The sequence below is a fragment of the Neophocaena asiaeorientalis genome, unplaced genomic scaffold (genome assembly GCF_003031525.2).
Source record: "Neophocaena asiaeorientalis asiaeorientalis breed wild unplaced genomic scaffold, Neophocaena_asiaeorientalis_V1.1 scaffold327, whole genome shotgun sequence".
Lineage (NCBI taxonomy): Eukaryota > Metazoa > Chordata > Mammalia > Artiodactyla > Phocoenidae > Neophocaena > Neophocaena asiaeorientalis.
In genome coordinates, this window is record NW_020174560.1 from 8,442,747 (window position 1) to 8,464,775 (window position 22,029).

At 50.2% G+C, this 22,029-nt stretch overlaps 1 protein-coding gene across 7 annotated transcripts in view; it reads right to left on the reverse strand.

Moving 5' to 3' along the window:
* HNF1B (HNF1 homeobox B) overlaps positions 1 to 22,029 on the reverse strand; it is a 51,871-nt gene that overhangs the window by 19,723 nt on the left and 10,119 nt on the right. For all 7 annotated transcript variants that reach the window (XM_024757603.1, XM_024757600.1, XM_024757599.1 and 4 more), the window contains exons 4-5: positions 20,430 to 20,665; positions 1,026 to 1,186 (exon numbers count right to left, since the gene is read on the reverse strand). In XM_024757603.1, the coding sequence (XP_024613371.1) occupies positions 1,026 to 1,186; positions 20,430 to 20,665 (397 nt within the window). The remainder of the gene's footprint in view (positions 1 to 1,025; positions 1,187 to 20,429; positions 20,666 to 22,029) is intronic.

The window sequence follows — 22,029 nt, forward strand, 5'->3', positions numbered from 1 at the left end:
CACCTTGAGCTTGGCAGCCAGGAACCCACGGCTCCTCCCTCCTGTGAAACACAGAGCATGACCCAAAGAATCAAGTTTTCCACGTTCTACCCTTCCTAGTGTCGTCATGCTGTGTTCTCTTGGAAGCCGCCCTCCCCTGCTGCACTTGTGTTGCTTGAGGATTAGAACGTCGAAAATTCAACATCAACTAGTCTATTCCTCACCGGACGGGGCTGCTCAGCTGACATCTGGGGCTGGGCTGTGGTTATGGGTATAGACAACTTCATTTAGGGAGAATAATACTGACATTCACCTAACAACAACCGTGTTGTCGTTCATTGAATATTTACCGTCCCCAACACCGTGCCTCTCGTGTTATCACCTTTGTTCCGCCAACAACCTAGTGTTATTACTTTTTATAGATGAGAAAGAAAGAGCTAGAACCTGCCCAAGGCTACACAGCTATTAAGTGCCGAGCTGGGATTTGAACCCGGGTCACTGTAACTTCAAAGTTGGTGTTTCCCACTCACCCTGTAAGCACCGCCCCACCCCACCTGCCATTTTGTGCTGCGATCTTCACTGCCGTCCAGTGTCCTTCAAAACCCCCGTGCCAGAAGCTTCCCCACCTCTCGCCATCCACTCAATCCTGACTTAACTACCCTCCTTGCCAGGACCAGGGGGGTGTGAAGAGGAAGACGGGGCTCTCTGGGTTAAAAAACTGAATGAGCATTTTATCAACTCAAATGTCACTGGCAGCCCCAAAACAAACAGTGTCCCACCCGCTTTGCTCCTTTATGAGGCATTCAATCAATAAAACGAGAGCAGGGCTCTGTCAGATTTATTGGCTGGGTTCAAACCGAACACCTCTTCCACCCGCCAAAGGCTGGGTCACCGGTTCTACCTTTCCGTTCCAACTCTGGACGGCCCCCATTTTCCCCTGTGAGGCTACAATGGTTCATTGTTTGAGGCAGGCCTTGTGAGAAGTTGTGTTTGTTTTGCCTCTTATCTTATCAGCTCCAGAGCTACAATGGCCCAGGTGTACTCACCATTTTACCATCAGGTGAGAGGAGATTGTGGCCCGGGTCCAGGCTGGCTGGAGAGACTTGCTGTAAAACAGACTGGCTCGTCACCATGGCGCTGTTGCCATGGTGACTGATTGTTGAGGAGGAAGTGACCTCATTGTTTCCCGGCTGGCTGTAGCGCACTCCTGCAAAACAAGGCAGATCCAACAGCGAATATTAGTGCCACCTGACCCGAGAACGCTTGCTTTCTAGGGTGGATGACAGGGAAGAAAAGCTGCCTTCTATCCGCTGTCTTTCTCTAGGGTAGAGGTTCAACGGCCTCTGCTTGAATTCTAGAATGTAATCTCCATGAGGGCAGGATGTTTTTATCTGTTTTGTTTTGTTCATTGCTGTATTCCCTCGGTAGCCACTCAATAAATATCTGTCAAATGAATGAACGAACGAATGAACAAATGAATGGATTCTGATTCTTGTTGCTTCGGCATAGTTCGTTTGGGATTTAGGGGCTTCTCTTTCTGGCTGGCGTATTTCTTTTGTTCTTCAAAATGCCTTCTAGAAATGTTTCCCTGGCATCGCTTGGCCAAGTAAGGCTTCAAAGCATGAGTTGATGGATCTTACAGAGAGGGACTGGCCCAGCGACCCTTATAAGGGCCACAGCAAAATGCACCAGACTCTGTGCACCACCATTTTGGCCAAGCCCAAGAGGCCAGGGGGACACAGGCGGAGCAGGGTCAGGATGGGGCTGAAGCTAGGAGTCTTTGGTTCTGGAACTCACATTCCTTTGGTGGGGTCCCATTTGGCTGACTTCCAGGGCCCAGGGGAAGGCGTGTCTGCTGGGAGGTGGGGCAGGCAGCATGCACAGGCAGGAGGTGGATGCCTAGTAAACCACTGCAGTTTGGTCTGCAAGGGAGGGGAGAACCAAGCATGTGTACAACGTCACTGCTCTGACCCTCCCTCTCGCTCGGGAACCAAAGCGCAGGTCTGTGCTCAGGAAAGGGACAGTGCTGGGCAGAGACCAGGCGGCTGAAGGGAGCTGAAGGGGGAAGAGAACCTGGGCCCAGTGTGCTGAGTCCAAGTCCTGCTTGATGTGCCCATGAAACAGCCAAAGACGAAGCCAGGGGTAGCTGGGGTATCTCACCCTCAGCTCAAAGCTGAGAAAGACAGTGTTCTGGTTTATGCTTTGGATTGGACAGAAAGGTTCGGGGGACCCTGTTCCTACCTGCAAGGGATGGAGACCAAATGCCTTAGGCATGGAATTATTTGGAGAGGAGGGCCAGCTTCTCCTTCGTTTTCCCTTTTGCCCAGGTCCCCAGGATCAAACACCACTGTATCAAGTACCCGAGTTCTGTTGGTCCGCTTGGCCCCTGCCCCGCCCCCTGCCCCGCCCCTGCCCCACCTGGAGCCCCACCTGCTCGAGGAGCCTACAGAAGTCCCCCTCCGCACCCCCGGGAGCCAGGCAAGCTGCCCTAACCAGCAGCCTCTTAATCACGAAGACAAAGCTTGCCAAGAGGAGATCCAAGCTGGTTTTCCTTGAATTGTGCAAAGGACGTTCCCCAAGGCTGATATGACCTAGAGCTTAAGAGGGCTGGGGAGAAAACAAACAAATGCTAGGGCAGGGTTCTAACCTTCAGGAGCAACTTGTTTGACTACGAAGTGGCTTGATGCATGCTCTGTGGGCTTCTATTGGTTGTTTCCCCATCCTTTGATTCAAGGGGCTGCTGGGGGTGGGGGTGTTGGCAGAGGGCCAGCACTGGAGTTTGGTAGTTATAGGTCTGGAGCACTATATTTTGGTGGTGGTGGTGAACAGGAACTATGAAGCTAAGAGGAAGAAAGACTTCCACGTCTCCAAGCCCACACCGCCTGCCCAGCCCTGTCTGTCTTCCTCTGCACCTACCTGTAGCCCCTAGGTCCCCTCTTTACCACCCTCTACTCCATCCCGTTGGGTTAAATTAGGTCCTTTTCCTCCACTCATATTTGCCACCGGGTTCCCAGCAAGACGCTTATTTAGGAGAAGAGAGATCTGGAACTTGTGAGCTCAGAAGGCAGCTGGGTCCAGTAGAAAAGGAGACAGATTTCAGATCAATTAAACGAAGGACTTTCTAACAAGGAGGGCTAACGGGAAGATCGTGTGCTCTGGAGCTGGACAAACAAGGGTTCCAATCCTGACTTTGCTCTTAACAGATGCGTGATCTTGGGAAAAATCACTCTCTCCCTCTGTGGCTGTTTCCTCTCATAAAGTGAAGAGGACGCTTCCTTAATAGGGCTAGTTTGGATTAGAGATAACATCTATAAAGCTCTCAGCAGAATGCCAAATAAATGGCAAACACGGCTAGGGATGCTGCAGGAAGGGAGCTGGTGCAGGGATGGAGCCCAAGATATTTGCCCTAAGACTCTAGAACTCTGGACAATGAACAGTAGGCTCCAAGTACTGGATGGAATTACCTTTCCACGGAGAATCATTTCCAAAGAATCCAGCTCTGCTGCGACTACTGATGCTTTGTCCTGGAAGCAACTTGGGAGGGAGGCCTGGCCCCTGGCCCTCTTGTTCTCTCCTTTTGGAGAAACTGGACTTCACCCTGTTTTTCTCCTGCTTCCTCTGACTCCCTGACCAGCTATTTACCTCCCCAAGATGCTCTGCTCCTGAGAGAGCAGTGATAACGCTGGGAGTCAGGTGTGTTTTCACCTCCCAGCTTGTCCCCATCATTGATTCAGTCTCAAGTCAAACAGACGCTCGTTTTCGCCTATTTAATTTGGCTGAAGGAAGAGGGCCAGTCCTCTGGTGATCGAATATGGGTCGTGGGTAGACTTCTCCCCTACCCCAGGCTACGTAATTATTTATTTAAAAATAATTAACCAAAGATATCTGCAGGAAACAAAAGCCTTCTTCACAAGGGAGCCTAGCAGGAGGGAGGCAGGAGCCATTTGTTAGAATCTCGGCAGCATAGCCCAAGGCTGCTGTGCTTTGTAAACCTAGTTTTCTCCCCCAGCGGAACTTCATTATATGAGAAATATAATGATGGAGCTGCTCTCTTCAAAGACAGATGGGCCTAGACCTCTGCACCTCCCTTTAAGGACCTCTGGTTGAGAGATAGTCTGGGATCCCTGTTTTGAACTCAGCTCGGCCATCAGTGTATTGGGTGAGCTCTAGCTCCCTCAGCTCTCAGTCAGAGGAGTGCCTACTGTGGGGAGGGGGCTATCATCACCACACTGTTCTCACCAGAGTGTGGTGAGAGCTGGGCACGAGGCTGCTTATCCGCTGCAGGTGCACCTGTAGCTTTTCCCACTGACACTCCTCTCACCAGGAATTTGGCAATCACTCAGGCTCCTGAGAGGGTGGCTGTAATCAGCCAGCCGCCTTAAAAGGGGGTGCGGAGGTGGAGGGTGTATCACAAGATCTCTGCCAGCAAGACCAGAAATAGGTGTTCTCGTTAGAGGAAGGAGAGGCCAGGTCCTTGTGTATTTCACAAACTCAGAAGAGCACTTGAAAGGAGAACCAAAGTAGAATAAGCTCTGGTGCCAGGTGACATGGGTTTAAATCCTGGCTCTACCACATAATAGCTGTGTGACCTTGGGGGAATTACTTAACCTCCCTGAGCTTCAGTTTCTTTATTGTTAATGATTTCCATCCCTTTGGTCATTGGATGAGTTATGGGCGTGAAATTACTCAGGCCACGCTTGGCACACAGCAGTTACTCGAGACACATCTGTTCCTCCTATTTGGGGATTGTCTCCTCCTATTTGGGGACATTTTTAGGAAGGCTGAGTTCACAAAACTTCATTGAGCACCTATCCTGTGCTAGGCATTGTGGCAGGGAGCCTGTAAGAAGTGGAATGGCACCTTCCCTTCTCCCTTCACCATTGCAGGCTCTGAAAACGAACATACGACGACGGCTCTGGTTTAATAGTGACTGACTGAAGATGCCAGGCTAATAGCCACAGAGGTCCCGCAGGAGAAATGACAAGGCCAGAAGGTGGTCGTGTACTTTCCACTCACTTCCTGGCTCAAGTCACTAACTGGCCACATCCTATCAGCAGCCCTAAGAACCACAGCAAGTATGTCCAGCAGCAAAGGCATCTTAGCTGGAATCTAGAGACACCCCTGAGGCCTTGGAGAGGAGGTGTCTACTCTCACCTGTTCCCAGGTCTCGGCATCATGGGTGATGATGCCATTTCTGAACTCCTGACAGCATGTGGGACAGAGACAAATCATTTGGTTTCCATCCAACATGACTGGTCAGAAGTGACAAAACATGAAGGAAGCTTACGGTTCCAGAAGCCAGCCTCTCCATACGCTGCCTTCCTGTACCAGCACCCAATCCAGGGCACTCTTCACACTACTGCAGGCTGGGATTTCTTTCTAGAACAAAATTGCACCACGTCACTGCACTCTTTGGAAACCTAACGCTGCTCCTCACCGCCTTCTGGAAAAGCCCAACACCTCAACGGCAGAATCGGGCCGCTGTGACTCCAGTCTGCCTTATTGGTATCATCTGTCACCACATCCCATACAGCCAGGTCAGAGCCCTGCCACTCCTCAGCCAGACCCTGCCATCTCCTGCCTTTGTGCCTTTGCTTATGCTGTTCCCTGTGCCTGGAGAGCTCTTCCCCTCTTCTCCATGTCCCATCGTTTAAAAGGGCTAAACGTCACCTCTTCTGTGAAGCTCTCCTTGACTCATCCTGGTAGTTATCTGTTCCATTCTTTGTATTTAACATACAGTAGAGACTCTTACAGCAGGAGCTGGTCGCCCTGCACTAAAATGCTCTGAGGATATGTTTCCTTCTCTCTCCCTCTCAAAGAGATGGCTTTTTACTCACTAGTGCATCCTCAGAGCCTAGCAGAGGGGCTGATGTGTGAATATTCACTGAATGAGGGAATAAGCCCTCAGGTGCTTTGAGGATCCTTGCCCCAGAGAACAAGGGAGCATCCCTTCTGGCAGAAGGAGAAAATACAGTCAGTTCTGCGGTCAGATTGGTATTAACAGTGCGGATTGGTTCCAATTCTATTGATATATTAGGGAATAACTTGAGTACAACATGAATTTCATATGTGAGGGATTCAGAAATCTGCACCCAGCTGAATGGAGCCACATAGGAATATACTACAATTGCTTTTTTTTAGTTTTTTAAAAAATCGAAGTATAGTTGATTTACATACAGCATTGTGTTAGTTTCTGCTGTACAGCAAAGTGGTTCATTTATACACATATATACAGTCTTCTTTATATTCTTTTCCATTATGGTTTATCCCAGGATATTGAATATAGTTCCCTGTGCTATACAGTAGGAACTTGTTTATCCATTCACATAGGAATACACTAAATGCACACACACACACACACACACACACACACACACACACTCACGCTCTTCAAACATCTGCCAGCTACCATCAGTTCACTGCATGTACTGTAAGCCACATCCGTCCCCCGCCTCACAATAACTCACCAGCTGCAGCCCTTCCGATGCTCACTTCAAGGGCAAACTTTAGGCCTTTTTCAAGGTAAAGTGCCATATTTATTGTTATACAGTGTTTATGTATTTCTTAGGCATTTAACAGGTGTAAAACTCTGCTAATGTTTTAATTAGATTCTTATCTTCTTTAAAAGGTGTCAACGACAAAGCTTTTGAGTATTGTGCTCTTAACCCCATTTTTTTCCCATAAGCCCTGTGGTTTTTATTGTGTGACCTTGCAAAGCACAGTGGTTTTTATGATGGGTATGTTGGGTTCTATAGGACTGACTGTGCCCCTGTGTTCAAAGGTGGAAGCAACTGCCTCCCAGGAGGATCCCAGAGAGGAGCCATCCAGGGTGTAATTAACTACAGAAACTTTTCATAAACCTGTGCTTCAGGGGCTTGGACTACCCCATAGAGCCCTGGGTATCTAATCCGGCTCTCTACGAGCTTCAAAACTCAGTTTAGGAATTTGGGATTAACATATACACACTATTATGGGACTTCCCTGGTGGTCCAGTGGCTAAGACTCCACATTTCCAATGCAGGGGGCCCGGGTTGGATCCCTGGTCAGGGAACTAGATCCCACATGCCGCAACTAAGAGTTCGGCATGCCACAACTAAAGATCCCGCACGAGGCAATGAAGATCCCATGTGCCGCATCTGAGACCCAGTGCAGCCAAATAAATAAATAAATAATTTTTAAAAATACACACTACTATATATAAAAGAGATAAACAACAAGGACCTACTGTATAGCACAGGGAACTATACTCAATATTTTGTAATAACCTATAAGGGAAAAGAATCTGAAAAAGAATATATATAGGTATATAACTGAATCACGTTGCTGTACACCGGAAACTAACACAACATTGTAAATTAACTACACTTCAATTTTAAAAAATGGTTTAAAAAAAACAGCTGAGGGGGTTCCCTGGCTGTCCAGTGGTTAGGACTCGGCGCTTTCACTGCCGTGGCCCGGGTTCAATCCCTGGTTGGTGAGCTAAGATCCCGCAAGCCATGTGGTGCGGCTAAAAAAAAAAAAAAAACAGCTGAGAGCCCAATTCCACAACTCCAGAAATCAACTGGGCACCAGTGTCCAGCCACTTTAAATTCATACTCTCTCATCTCTCTGATGATTCTGGGCCAGTCAACTTCTGGGCCTTGGCATTTTTATCTGTAAAATGGGCATACAGATCTCCCTTCCTCGGAAGCCAGAATAATGAATGAATAAAATGAGGTTAGAGAAGCACTGGGTTCTCCTGAGAAAGAAAATGCTGGGCAAACAGAACAGCAGCGTCAGCCCAGAAAGCATGACCAGAATTGCTTTTTTAGAAAGAAGCAAAGAGGGAGGTAGGGGTCTCCTGGGCAGTGGGAGGCTCAGCTTGACCTCACGTGGCCTTTAAGCCTGAAGCCTGGGGGTCCCTTTCACTGGGGTCTGTGAGCTGCACCCAGAATCTGGTGGGCTGCCTTTCACTCTTGACATTTCAAAGCCAATCTCCCATCCCTGATAGTGCAGGAATGTTCCTCTGGCTGGTGGACCGCTGCCAGCTCGAGTGAGCGTCCCAGCCACCAACAGAGTAAACATTACTCAACCGGCCGGGGCTCTGTCACACACATTCTTCCCCTGTGTTCCTAACCTCACGCAGAGTGCAGCCCAGCACTGTTGGGTCTGGAAACTGGGAATTTAAAATCAGGCAGGAGGGAGAGTGCAGAGGAGAAAGCTCTCCCCAAAAGGAAACAACCGTGTCCATCAATTATAAGTAGACAGAGCTGTCTTTCTTATGAAGCCAAAACAGAGGTTTGGGGGTAGGGGCACCAGGAGGAATTAGGCCAGTCTTGATGGGTCCAGTAGAGCATCCTTATAAACCCACTCCCCCTTTTCCCCAAAACGAGTCACTTTCTTGAGTGAACTTCTTAAGATACTCATTTAGGATAAAAGAATGTGAACAGTTCCCCCAGCTTGAAACTGGGAACTCCAAAAATGAAAGCTTTCAAATAAGCTGGCACTGCTGCCTCAGTTTCCTCATTGGTCACGCAGGACTATTGCCGGTTCTTATTAATATTTCCTTCTCTCTGAGGATAAAGATGAATGTTTGCCAAGAGTTGAGGAGATTAAAAATCTGAAAGTCTGGGAGGAAAAATCTGAAGCAAGATGAAAGCAGTTTAAACATGGGGCTGGTTTCAATTCCAGATCTCTTTCTATCCGAGGTGGCTTAGTTAGGAGCCCAATTCATAAGAGGAGAAACACAGACAGGCCTGTGGGGACGGTAAACACTCTTGAACTCAAGGAGTAAAAGTTGAGTGATACTTGAGGGAAGCCCACAAACTGGTTTTCTTATAAAAATCAAAGCAAATGTAACCAAGAAAAGACAAAGGCTTCCATCAAAAGCATCTTGGCTGAGAACAGAAATGAATGTGCACCTGAAAAAATGGCACACATGAGGAGGTAGAAAGGGCTGCCTGTCCTTCCCACTAAGCCCATCTCGGCTACCACGCCTGCTCCTTAGCAGAGAGCTGGTTTCTGCAGGCAAACAAGAGAGGGTTTGCAATGAACACGTCATCCGGGAGATGCTGCTACAGGTGAAAGAAACCCAGGCAACCCTCGAGTGCTTGAGAGGGCCTCACCTCTGTAAGTGTTTTACACAGTCTGCTTCTCAATGTGTCCCAGATGCCCACTTGACAGAGTGGAACACTGAGGTTCAGAGAGGAAGAAGTCATTTCCACCACCTCTTGCTAAGGGTCTCCCAGCGAAGCAGTAGTATCCCGAAGCTGGCCCCTCTCGCTCTTCCCCGATAGCCCCACATTGACTCCACATATCCTGAGCCTCCCATCGTGATGCACTAATTTCTTGGCGGCGTCTCTCACTGGAATGTAAGCCCAGTGAGGGCAAGACCTCATCTGTCTTCTCCATGATCTCCTTCCTCAGCGCCCTGTACAGACTATGCTCTGCCCCCTCGATAAGAGCGTGTGATGAATGAATGGCCTGCACTTCAACTCGAAGTGACAATGGTATAATTTATTCGCTGATCTCCCGGGTTTTCTGAGGTTGACGGGAGGCATGTATTTCTAAGGAGGAGTAGCAGAGAAGGAGAGAGGAGAAAGAGAGATTAACATCTAATCAAAATGAAGAGATAGCATGGATGCATTTCAGCAACTTCATGTTGGAAGGTACGAGGTGGAGGTGCTGAGGAGTAAGTATGACGTCGCAGCTCTTCCTTTCCGCACCAGACACCTTGGACAGTGCTTTATCCAGGGTGCAAAGGGCCAGTGGGATGCCTGCAAGGACCTACCCATTCCCTACTTCTTGAGGCCTAAGAACGTACCCGTTACCTAGGGTCCTGGTGGGCTGACCATTTCTAAAGGGTTTGGGCTGCTGGTGGGAGCCCCAAATTTCGACTTGCCGTGTTAGAACCCAGTTTTAGGCCCCTTGGGTTTATTTGGGGGTCAGTAGGATCAATTACTGGGGATTTACTGTGGCAACCTGAGTAACTCAAACGTCTTTCTCCAAAGGAATCTAGGGTAAAACTAAGAAGGGTTAATGACGGACATCGTTAGGCCGAAAGTCTGTGCAGGCAGACACAGCCCTGCCACCGTCTGGCTCCTGGGGTGTCTTTTCTGAGAGGCTGCCTTTGCAGGCAGGGGTAATGCGGCTGCAACAAAGGCCCCTAGGCTTGGCTGACGAGGAGAATGATGATGCTTCTAGTGGGTCTGGGGAACGGGGAAGGCTATAAAGTCATCAGCAGACTGAGCCACTGGGTGTCCACATAAAAGTGAGGTCCCATAAACAGACATCTGTATTGTGACTGAAGGGCTAATAAAATTGCCTTAGAAGAGAGAGGTTTTCCACTGCGACCTATTCATCAGCAGGACCCTACTGGGAAGTGGTACCCGGGGAGAAGATCCTTGGAGGCCTGGCAAGTGTCAGAGCTCATTACGGGCGCTTGCCCGGCCACACCTCAGCCTCTTCATCACCGTCGCGGAGGGCAGCTCCAGCACCATTATCATCATCATCATCACCATCATCATGACAGACAGCCACTGATCACCCGGCAGGCTCATGGATGCTGGTCGCAGGGAGCAGCAGGTGTCGGGCACTGATATCTTGGAAGGTGGATGATCACTGGCTTCCATTGACCAGGAGCACCAGTAACGTGCTTAGGGGTCACCCCAGAGACCCGGTGGCAGCCCAGAGCTGGGGAGTTTCCTTCCCGTTTCTCCAAATGACTGATTTGCAATAAGTCCAATCCCTTTTCTAGTCCTCAGTTGCTCAATAGAAACTCAGGAAGAGTAATTCTTGCTCTTTGCTTGCCCAAGGGATGCTGGTAAGAGATTATAAAAGGCAGTAATCTAGAGTGAAGTAAGTCAGACAGAGAAGGACAAATATCATATGATATCACTTAGGTGTGGAATCTACAAAAAGGGTACAAATGAACGTATCTACAAAACAGATAAGAAACAGAACTTATGTAGAAAATAAACTTATGGTCACCAGGGGGTAAGGGAGGGAGAGGAGGGATAAACTGGGAGATTGGAATTGACATATACACAGTACTATATATAGAATAGATAACTAATAAGGACCTACTGTATAGCACAGGGAACTCTACTCAGTACTCCATAATGGCCTATATAGGAAAAGAATCTAAAAAGAGTGGGTATATGTGTATACATAACTGATTCACTTTGCTGTACACCTGAAACTAACACATCATTGTAAATCAACCATACTCCAATAAAAACTTTTTCTAAAAAAGGAAGTAATCTAGTAGAACTAAACTGAACGAGTAATCTAAACTCAGCTAATACACTAAACAAGGAGAAGCTAAATTAGTAGAACACAAGGGAGAAAAAATAATAACATGTTCCTTGAAAACTTCCTGGTAGAATTTAACATTGAGGGATTTTTTGGTGAGCTGTATACTTTAGTTAAGCAGTATTCATGGAGGTGGAACTGAATGACTTGTTTCTAGAAAGGGGAGAATATGCTTTACATAATAATATGTACATACGTTATGTAGAATGAAACTAATTCCATGCTCAGCTTGAAAGTGAATAACACACTTATAAAGGAGGGGATTTATGCATGAAGCTTTTGGACAGGAAGCCCTCTGCAAGAGAGGTTGTCATTCCACACATATATGAAAGGTCTACCATGTGACAGGCACAGGGCTTTGGGCTAGAGACTCAGTGGTGAAAAAAGCCAAAAAAAAAAAAGTCATAGGGAGCTGGATTTGTAGAGACTTCAGGGACTACCTTTTTCATGGTGAGAATAAGACTTTCTTGGTTTTTTTTCTCTGTCTTTGACAGGTAGGGATGCAAACCCTACACTCTACCTGGCAGTGGGATTCTCAAGACGACGGAGGAGAAGGCTCATTTCTGTTTCCATCCGTAAGACATCTTGAGATAAATTAAGCACCTATTTTGTGCTCACCATGCAAACTGATGTTCTCCAAATGGGAGATGCTGTTCAGAGGTTTCCCATCCTTGCTGAGCAAGGACTCACTGGACTTCATTGCCAGGCTGATCCAACAGGTGCCGACTGGAGAGAGGCACCCTGTGGTGGGCAGGCCTGGGCAGTCAGGCTGCCACTCAAAGGCCCTGAAAGTGTTAACCTCCAGCAGTTATAGGTGCCTCGTTTATACCCATTTTAAATCTGTTTATTGTGACTGGCCCCACCCAATCTGCTGGTGCTGTAAAGCTCTAATGGTCCCTAATAAAGGTGGAAGGCACACAGTTCCTGAAATGGGGAAGAAGTGAGGGAGTGAAGGAGACCAGGAGGGAGAGAGACAGATGATGAGCTTAACAATAAAGTATCACAATGGCAAAGCTCCCTCTGCTACTTCAAACAGCAGAGCCCTGGGCCCCAGCGTCCAGATAATAACCTGTCAGAGCTGAAAGGCCAGAGCTGAAAGGTCTCATTTGCCAGACTCCCGGAGAAATTAAGTGATTTGCCCAAGGTCACCCCTGCCCCTCAGTGCCTCAGGGCTCCTGGATCCGAGTCTGGGGCCCTCAGCCCAGCTGCCTCATCTCTTTTACTTCAGCAGGGCAGGGGACCATCACGACTGTCGCCAACCCCTTGAGACTCTAGCCTTCTCTCATCTAGCCTATGATGTCCAGCCTTGATTGTATATCCACATCTCTTAGGGAGTTTGTTGAAACTTCCCATGCCTGACCCCTTGTTCCAAATCCTGATTCTAAAAGGTGTGGATGGGGGAGACATGGGTACTTTTAATAAACTCCCCAGATGCCTTACATGTGGCCTGGGAAGGAGATCTGAGAACCACAGATCTTGTCAATACTTGGGTTTCACTGTTCCTGATGTCTCAAATGAAAAGCAGGGTTCATAAAAAAGGGAACTCTTCCAGGGTGAAACTGCAAACCACAGCCCTGTCAAGAACCCAGGGAGAACCAAAGCTCTTCCTCTCTCTTGACGCCCTGAGGGTTCCTGAGTCAACCTAATAACCCCTTCTGGGTCAGGCACTGTGTGGGGCACTCACTGGGTGCACTTTATCACCTTTAAGCCCCTCAGTAGTCTGAAGGAGATAGGTATTACGATCCCTATTTTATGGATGAAGAAACTGAGGCTCAAAGAGGCTAAGTAACTTGTTTGAGGCCACACTGCCAGACAGGGACAGAACCACAATTCAAGCCCAAGCCTGTTTGGGGTGCTACACCTTGCTACCCAGACACACCCATCTGAGTGTGGTCCTGGCAATGGACTGCCTGTGACCAGCTCGCCTGGGGGATGTGGATTTCCCTTGGGAAAGTCATTAAATGCTAAAGATCATCTGCATGCATGGTGTGTCTCCAACTTGGGAGGGACATGCAGTGTACATGTCCTGAGAAATGTCTTGACTTCCTGAGAGCACTAGAGAGACTGAGCCTCGCTGGTCAGCTCCTCTGTGGCTGAACTCACACAGGTGTGCTTTGGACGGGGCTGCTGAAGCCAGAACAGAGGGTACTGGCGAGGTATCTTAAGCAGATGCCTGCTCTCAGGTACAGGAATGTCGCTTCCAGAAAATCAGCCCTCAGGAGCATCTGAGGTTTCCTGCGTTCACTGCAGGAACCGTGTCTACCCCACCCCTTCTTACTGTTCTTTTGCGTGAAGTTTGGGGGAGCTTCCTTCCTAAGAACAAAGGTCATGAAGCTTCTCAGATTTGGCCTCCACCAGGAAAGTACCACACCCTCTCTAAGTGGCAGGTTCTCAGGGCTAACTACCGACGAGCAGGGGTTCTCACACCTCCTTTCATTAAAGGAGAGAAATGCCTTATTAGGTACAGGAAATTCAGGGTCATCTTACGTAGCTGACCTTGCTACACGGTCATGACCTGCCATCCCCTCCACCATCCACGGTTCCTCCCAGCTTTCTCTCACTGTTTAGTGTCTTTGCACTGAAAGCCTATGGCACTGGACATGGCACTTGCAAATGCCTTATGGATGTCACAGAGCAGTCCTTCCTGGAAGCATGAGAGCCTGCCTGAGACTCAGTTACTACAAGAAGCCAGCCTGAGTCTACTGCAAACACCAAGATGAGTATCTAGTAGACCTACTCAAATTGTCTCAAAATTGAGGTTGAAATAAACCTATAAGAGGAACAGAGGGAAAGAGGAAAAAGAAACCCAAACCACTGGGCTCCACAAGGTATGGTAATAGGTACCATTTATGAGAGCCTGCTACATCTGGGGTGCTTTGCATATGTTATCTCATTTAATCTTTCCCACATCTGCATGAGCGGGTGTCTCCATTTTATGCACTGAGAAACTGAGGCTCAGAGTCCAGAGTCACACAGCTGATCAGTGGCCAATTTGAGGTTGGGATTCATGTCGACTTCCATACCCATGACTTTGTCGCTACGCCCACTTGGATTTATAACAGCATTTCTCCAGAGTATCTTTAGCGTATATTAAATGTCGGTATTGTTGACGGTCAGGCATCTATGGTACAGCCCAGGCACTGGGATTTTTGGAAGTCTCCCAGTTGATTCTAAGATGTGGCGAGATTTAGGAACCGTTGTCCTAGAGCACGGGCCAGCAAACTGTGATCTGCAGGCCAAGCAGCCTGTTTTTGTATGACCCACGAGCTCAGAATGGTTTTCACATTTTTAAATAGTTTTTAAAAATAAAAAAAGAATATTTTGTGATGTGCAAAAATCATAGGAAATTCAAATTTCAATCCCCATCAATGAAGTTTACTAGAAGACAGCCATGTGCATTCGTTCACATACGGTCCATGGCTGGTGTGTTCTCCAAAGGCAGAGCTGAGTAGCTGCGACTGAGACAGTATGGCCTGAAAAGCCTAAAATAGTCACTATCTAGCTCTTTACAGAAAGTTTGCCATCCCCTGTACTACAGTTCTCATGCACAGCTAGGATGATAACCAGGATTGAATGTATTTGACTTTATTTGGGGGCTAGGTTTCATATATATATATATGCTTCATATATATTTATTTTTATGTTTCATATATACATATTTTTTTCCCCTCTCCCCGTTTGTGTTTGATCTTGTGGCTTCCCGGCCAGCAGTTAGCTTCATAGACCCTTGCATAGCTCTCTGCCTCTCTCCCTCTGCTTAATTCTCTCCCAGTTCTTGTCAGTTTCCATCAAACCTTCAACAAACAGACTCCAAGGACACTTCTCCCGTAACTTGCGGGCTGGGGCAATGTGCTTGCAGGCAGCTTCCTTCCTCCTTGGATCGGACATGAGGCATCAAGGAGTCCTTGAATTCTCTAAGGGTCCTTCAGGGGGATTAGGCACGCAGGTAGGGCTGCCTTCAGTGATAGAACACCGGTATCTCCTTGGCCCCTTTGTGAGGAGGCTGGAGTCCCACCAGCCCGGGCAGCCGGGGTTCTTTGTATGCAGACCAGGGTTGGTCCGCTATCAGGGGGAGGCTGCCAGCAGAATGCTCTGAAGGCTGGGCCTCTTAAGCTCATTAGTATCCTGATTGTCTTGCCCAATCTAGTGGCAGCCGATGGGGTGGTACCCGCAAGATAAAATGACCTTCGAATTCAACAGATAAAATGGCAGTCTGATAAAGTCCCTACAAGGAGAACATTGGAGCCGTGGCCGCCACGGAACTCCACATCAGTATAAATGTGTTCTCTACAATAGCAGATGACTCAAGGCAGGATCTGTTTCTCTTCTGAACTCAAAGAACCTACTACTTAGGGACAATGGGGCTTATTTACTGTGGGGATCTTTGCTGTGGAGATGAATATTTTTACAACTGCCCTCATAAACCCCCTCCACTCGTCTGCTGCCCAGGGAGTGGGCGGGGCTCCAGAGGTGAGCTGAGGTGCCTGCACTGTCTCAGAAGCCCCATTAAGTTGTTAAGGCATTTAGTGCCCCAGACAGTGTCGACTGCAAGGGCAGTTCAAATCCCCACCCAGATGGGGATGGGGTTGTGAAAGAGGGGGCTTTGATTTCTTCCCTGGGCAGGGCACAGAATCCACCTTGGTCAGGGGCAACAGTTGGTGGCGGGGTGGGGGGAGGCTGAGAGGGAGGCGGAAGCAGCAAACTAGCCAGACTGGGGGACCCCACCCTTAACCCACCTCGCAAAGCCCCTTTGTCATTCAGAGGGGAACAGTAAGAATATAGGAGAAGAAGGAACTGTGGGAGGATTGTGTGTGTGTGTGTGTTGATTTCCATGCCTGAAAGTCCTTAGCATCTGCATAAAGCAAAGTGAAAGTCAGTGTGTAACAGCTCAAAACCTGTCTCTGCCACTTACAAACTATATGAACTTGGGCAAATTACTGACATACGAAATATCTCACAATTTATATGTACAATATGTACAATAAGGGGTAAGGTTATGGATGGTGTCTACCCTACAAAGTTGTGAGGATTAAATGAGATGATGCATGTACTCAGCCCAGGGCCTGGGACCCAGGAAGCGCTCGATCAGCACTAGCTGTTCTCATTATTCAGATTTACTCATGACCCCGCCACTGGGCACTTTTGAGATTTCCTTGGGTTCTGCAGATTTCAGTGTCAGGGAAAACCACAGTGACCACATGATATCCTGGCCCAGAGTCTCGTTTGTCTAAGACCCAGGGTTAGATTTCTGCAGGCAAGTTAGGAGGAGATGTAAGAGGGGTTCGGGGGGAGGCAGGAGGCTGGATTCTCAGGTCCTCAAGCTCTGATCTGACCATGGGGGCAATCACAGCCCCTGGGCTTGGAGAGGCAGGAGTAGAATTTGAAGGGAGTGAGGAGAAAGCAGCCACAGAAATAAACGTCTTCTCTTCTTGGGTAAAGAGGCTGTGTGGCTCAGGACATCCAAAGGTTATCCTGGTAGGGCTTGTTCTCGCCTCTGGGCCTCACTTTCTTACGAGGAGAATGAGCCTCTATCTCCTTCTTGAAAGATGATACAAGAGGGAGGACATTAGGTGTGGGGTGAATGAAGGCTGATGAAGACCTCTGTCCCTCTCTTGCTGTCGCAAGGCGGCCGGGTGAGTTTGCTGGAGGCGACCAGGCGAGTCTGCCACAGACTGGAGCAAAGGGGACAGTACGCAAGGCCACCACAGATGGTGCAGCCAATCCCAGGGCTTGGGCCGAGGCTAGCCCAGCTTCCATCCCGTGCCAACTTCCTCCTCCTCGGGCTCATCAATACAGGCACCAGTCTCCAACCAGTCTGCTTCCTGGCCACAGCCCTGCTCTCTGACCTTTGGGGGGCCTTTCTCTTGATTCCGCTCCAGAATGGAGGTCGGGGCCATCACTCCGGGCCTGCTCAATGGCCTCAGAATAGGCTGTCACAGGGCCTATAACCAGGGACAGCTCCTGCTGGCGAGAGCTGGGACGGGGGGTGCAGATAAAGGCCTTCCTGGCTGAAGATAAATGGCTGCCCACAGCCTGCTACAGTAACTCCAGGCCCCCAAGAAGAGCAAACAAAGGGTGCCCCTGTGACACTCACTGGAAAGACGAAGCCCCATCAGAGGCAGCCAGGCTGGTTCAAAGACTCAACTTAATTGTCAATTAAGCATGCATGAGGAAGACAAAGCCATGACAACCCCGGGCTGCATGCTGGCGTGTGATTGTAAAGTCGGGAGGGGCAACGCTGAAAACAGCTGATTCTGCTGACAGTGTGTTTGTAGGGCACCTTGTAACCAATCAGCCTCTGCTGACAGAGGCAAAGGGCTCCTTCTGCCGCTCCTATTGTGCTGGACATTCCAGGACCAGGGTCACACTGTGGTCACCGTGGGCAAGTGGGCCACGGCACCGTAAGTGTGGCTGGGAGGGAAGGGGCTCAGGTACAGGAGGGACGCTTTCCTCTCCGGGAAGAGGGGTCAAGGGAAAGATTTGTCTTAAAGGTGCCTCCTGTCCTCCTGGCTCAGAGACTGGTGTTTGGAGGGGAAAGTGGGGAGGGGGTGGGGACCTCATCTCCCCAGCTCAGCCTTAGAGGCTGCTAGGGCTGACTCGGGCTGTTGGTTTCTCCTCGGCCACCACAGAGCCCTTTTCTGCATCCAGGTAGGTTTGGGGCTTGGTTAGAGACCATACCTTGGTTGTAGGGACCGTGATGGGAAATATATCGTGAGAGGTTCAGATCAAACCTTCCCTGCCGTCAGGCCGGCCCTGGTTGCACTCCCTAGGAGCCTGTTACAACCCGTGTGCTGCCTCCACCAGCAGTCTGCGAGGGGGCCAGGGCCTGATCGCAGCATTTGCACCCCAGCCCCAGAACACACCTCACTGCCTCTTAGGAACAACGCCCGTGTATGAAATTGAAAAGGAAATAGATTTCTACTGCCCGTCACTCTTTCCACTGCCGCTTGTTTAGCCTTCTGTGATAATAATAATGATAATAGTAGTTATGGTTTATTGGGAAAGATGGTGTTTACACACTCTCTCGTTTAATTCTCACATGGCCCCTATGAGGTAGGTACTATATCTCCATTTTACAGACAGGAAACTCAGACTCAGAGAAGTTATGTGAATTGACCACACTGCAGTTATGGGAATTAGAACCAGGTTAGAATCAGGATTCAAAACTAAGTCCAGAGAATCAGTCCCTGGACTATTTTGATGAACCCTGAATGAAAATTAAGGGAGAAGGGAAGGTAGCCACTGAAAATACACAGTGGCCCATAATTATTGCTCCATAAATAGCTAGAAAGACGCACAAACTCCCCAAAGTTAACCTTGATCCCCAGCCAGTTCTAGGGACTCTACGCCAGCAGGAGGTCTTCCCAACTAGACCATAAGCCCCCAGGGACAGAGACGCGTGCGTGTCTTACTCATCACCAACGTGGTGCCCAGACTCAGCGCCTGTCTGTGCTGCGGGAAAGTACAGGGTGGGAATCGGCAGGCCTGGGTTCTAGCCCTTGTTTTGCTACCGTCGCCCTTTGGAACTCTGCAAAGTCACTACCTCTTTCTGGGCCTCAGTTTCCTTCTTCCAAGTTCCTCCCTGTTCTAATATTCACTGATTTATAAAAAGGTTGCGACTTCCGGGGACCCCAGAGAATCCACTTCCAGTGGGACACGCCTCCTCAGAGGGCTCGGTGGTGTCTCAGGGCCGTGTTTCCCGCCCGACCCCTGCCCTGTCCCTAGTACCTGCTCCAGCCCCTCCAGCCCCGCCTCTCTGGGTCTCCTGTCACCATACAGAATGCCTAAGCCAACAACCGCCTGGTGACCTCACCACAACCCCAGCTTGTCAGAAAGCTGCCGGGCCTTTGTTTGGCTTGCAGGCTCCCTGACTTTGGTGTGGAGATCACAGGTCCCAGCACAATAGCCATTGTCTTCTCAGTAACGCCCCTAACCCCAGCCACGCCCCCCGGGAGCTCCCCGCTCCAGATCCAGGGATTGCTACAGCACAGGGGTAGTTACTTTGCCAGTGTCAGGCCAGTGTTCATCTGGAGGCTTGTCTCCCTCTCAAGAGTAACCCCAACTTTCTTCTCGTGTGGCTGAGCCCTCCCCTTCCGTGGCAACGGGACCCAGAGAAGCTCCCCTCCCTGGCCCCCCAGGCTTCGCGCTGGACAGTAGCGGCCTCCCAGAGACACTTGAAGGGGTCATGCTGGACGGATGGGGTGCAGTGTGGAACAGATGCTTGGAGACGGCCCAGCTGCTGGCTCTGAGCCTGTGCCCCCAGCACTTAGGTCAGCGCCCAGGTCTCAGGCCTCTCCCATCAGAAGGGCAACCAGCAGGCGAGGGGACGAGCAGTTTCAGAACCGGCCCCCGAGTTAGAAATGGTGCTCGGCGCTCCTGCAAACCCGTCCCCAGAGCAGGCAGCAGGCTGTGCCGCAGTCTGTCTACACAGGCACCAAACTGACCTCAGCAAACACATCCACTCCAGGAAGCCCGCTTCCCAGGGGAAGACGTACTCATCCCATCCCCAGCCTATGCCCGACGCAGCCCTCAGCCTAGGGGGGTGCTTTCCCACCAGGAAGGTGTAGGATTCCATCCTGACAAGCCCACAGCCCAGAGCAGAGGCACCTAATCCCGGCCGGGGGCCTGGCGCAGGGCAGCACACATAGGTACTCAACCAATTTTGGCCAACTCATCACCACCAAGATTTCAAGTGACCCGCCCCGCCCTAACTCTGGCGGAGCACAGACGCCAACAAGCAGAGTGGCCCTTCCCCAGAGGGCCCTGGGCTCCTCCCGCTGCAGCTGGACAGAGCCCTGGGGGTGCACCTGGATGTGGCGGAGGGGCCACCCCTCTGCCTGCGGCGTGGACCGGGCACACCCGCGAGGCAGCCTGCTCCGTCTCATCCGGTGGTGGCCCTGACCCGCTGAGTCAGCAGCCGCAAGGGCAGGAGAGAGGAGCCTGCAGAAGAACGAGGCGGGCGGAGGGCTCCCCGGAGGCCGAGTGAGGAGTTAGAGCAAACCCAGCTAGAGCCACACGCTCTTCTCACGAGAATATTCCAGCAGCAGGAGGAGGCCAGCCCTAGGACCATCCAAAAGCACTGCCTCCTCTGAGACGCGCTGAGAGCCGTGGGGAGAAGCCGGAGGGTCTGGTCGCCGAGGCGTTGGGGCCTGGCTTACCTGGCAGCTTGTTGGGAGGGGAGGTGCTGGGCTGGTGCGGGGGGGAGCCGTGGGAGAGCAGCGGGTTCAGGCCATGCGTCTGGCTGGAGCTGTAGGCGTCCATGGCCAGCTTCTGCCGGAATGCCTCCTCCTTCCTGCGGTTCGCAAACCAGTTGTAGACGCGGACCTCAGTGACCAGGTTGGAGCCCAGGCCGTGAGCCTTGGAGGGGGAGACACCCCGCTGCAAACATTCTGCCCTGAGAACAGGAGGGAGGGTAGGTGGTGAGCAAGGGCGGCCCGGGGCCGGCCCGCCGGCGTCTGGCCCCAGAAGCACAATCACGGGGGGCCTTGGCAAGGAGGGCGAAGAGGCCATGGATAGAGCGGGGGAAAGCCTGTCCTGAGAAAAGGCCAGCCCGTGTAGTTATCTGATGAGACGGCAGGAGTGGGGCGGAACACGGGTATGGAGCAGGCTCACTGCCCCGGGAGTCAGGGGTGCGGCCTCTGGTGTGGCTCCTGAAAAAGAGAGGAAGCCGTGGGGCGGGCAGCTCCGGGAGAAGGTCCAGGTGGGCCTCCTGACTCCTCCTGATGTGGTTATTCTTCCCACTCTACAAAAGGCAAGCTCCCGGCTCTAAGCCCTTCCAAAGCACCCTGAAATGACTTCTGGGGTTTGGACATCCCACACGGGTACCAGGGAAGCGAGATTCCTTATTCACACAGCAGAACCCCCTCCAAGGGGCAGGCTAGGGGAGGTATAAATGGAGCCACGCAAAAGACGGCTGGTCTCTAGTTTTATCAACTGCTGATGAAACCCCAGGGCCAGGCGTGAGAGAGATTCTTAGACACCAGTGGATACTGGGGGGTCCTTCTCATCAGCAGGGGGCCAGAGCACAGCTGAGGACGCTGTGACATGTATGGGCGGATCGTTTCACCTCCCCACTCCCCAGCCTGACCTCCCTGGCTGTATCCTCCCACTGCCAGAGCCAGTCCAGCCCAGAGAGAGGTCTTAACCAGAGCAAAGAGCAGATTTTTTAAAAGTCAAGGTTGGAGTCAGGGCGGATGGGGCAGGAATGAAGCAAAAAGATATCTTGAGGATTTCTAATAGTTTTCTTTAAAATTCCATGTCATTAAGAACAAATGAACTCTACAAAAAGGACTGTAATCAGTGTGGGCAGAGTGGAGGGAAGATCTGAGTAATTCTTGCTCTCCTGCTAAGTTTCCTTTGAACCAACGTGTGTAACATTTGGTCAAGGCCAAAGCCAGTCTGTGGCTAAGGGATAGCTTTTCCCTGGTTCGTAAGGGAGGTCAAACACACGATTCTCCCTTCGTTGGCATTGTATTTTAGACCAGCATTCTCCAGCATTCTCTGGGATAATAGTTCATAGGGGTATACCACAGAGAGACCTCCCATGGTTAACAACCGATTCAGCAAAGTGAAGTGGGTTTCTTGACTGCAGGACTTCTCAGAGCAGCCTTTCGAATATTCATGTATGTCAGAACTCCCTAAGAGGAAGTATGCAGAATGATGCTTCTCAAACCGATTTATTAATGGCTTGAAATGAGGGTTCTGTGGAACACACTTTGGGAAACCGTGACTTGGCCCCTTATCTGGATAACTAATGTC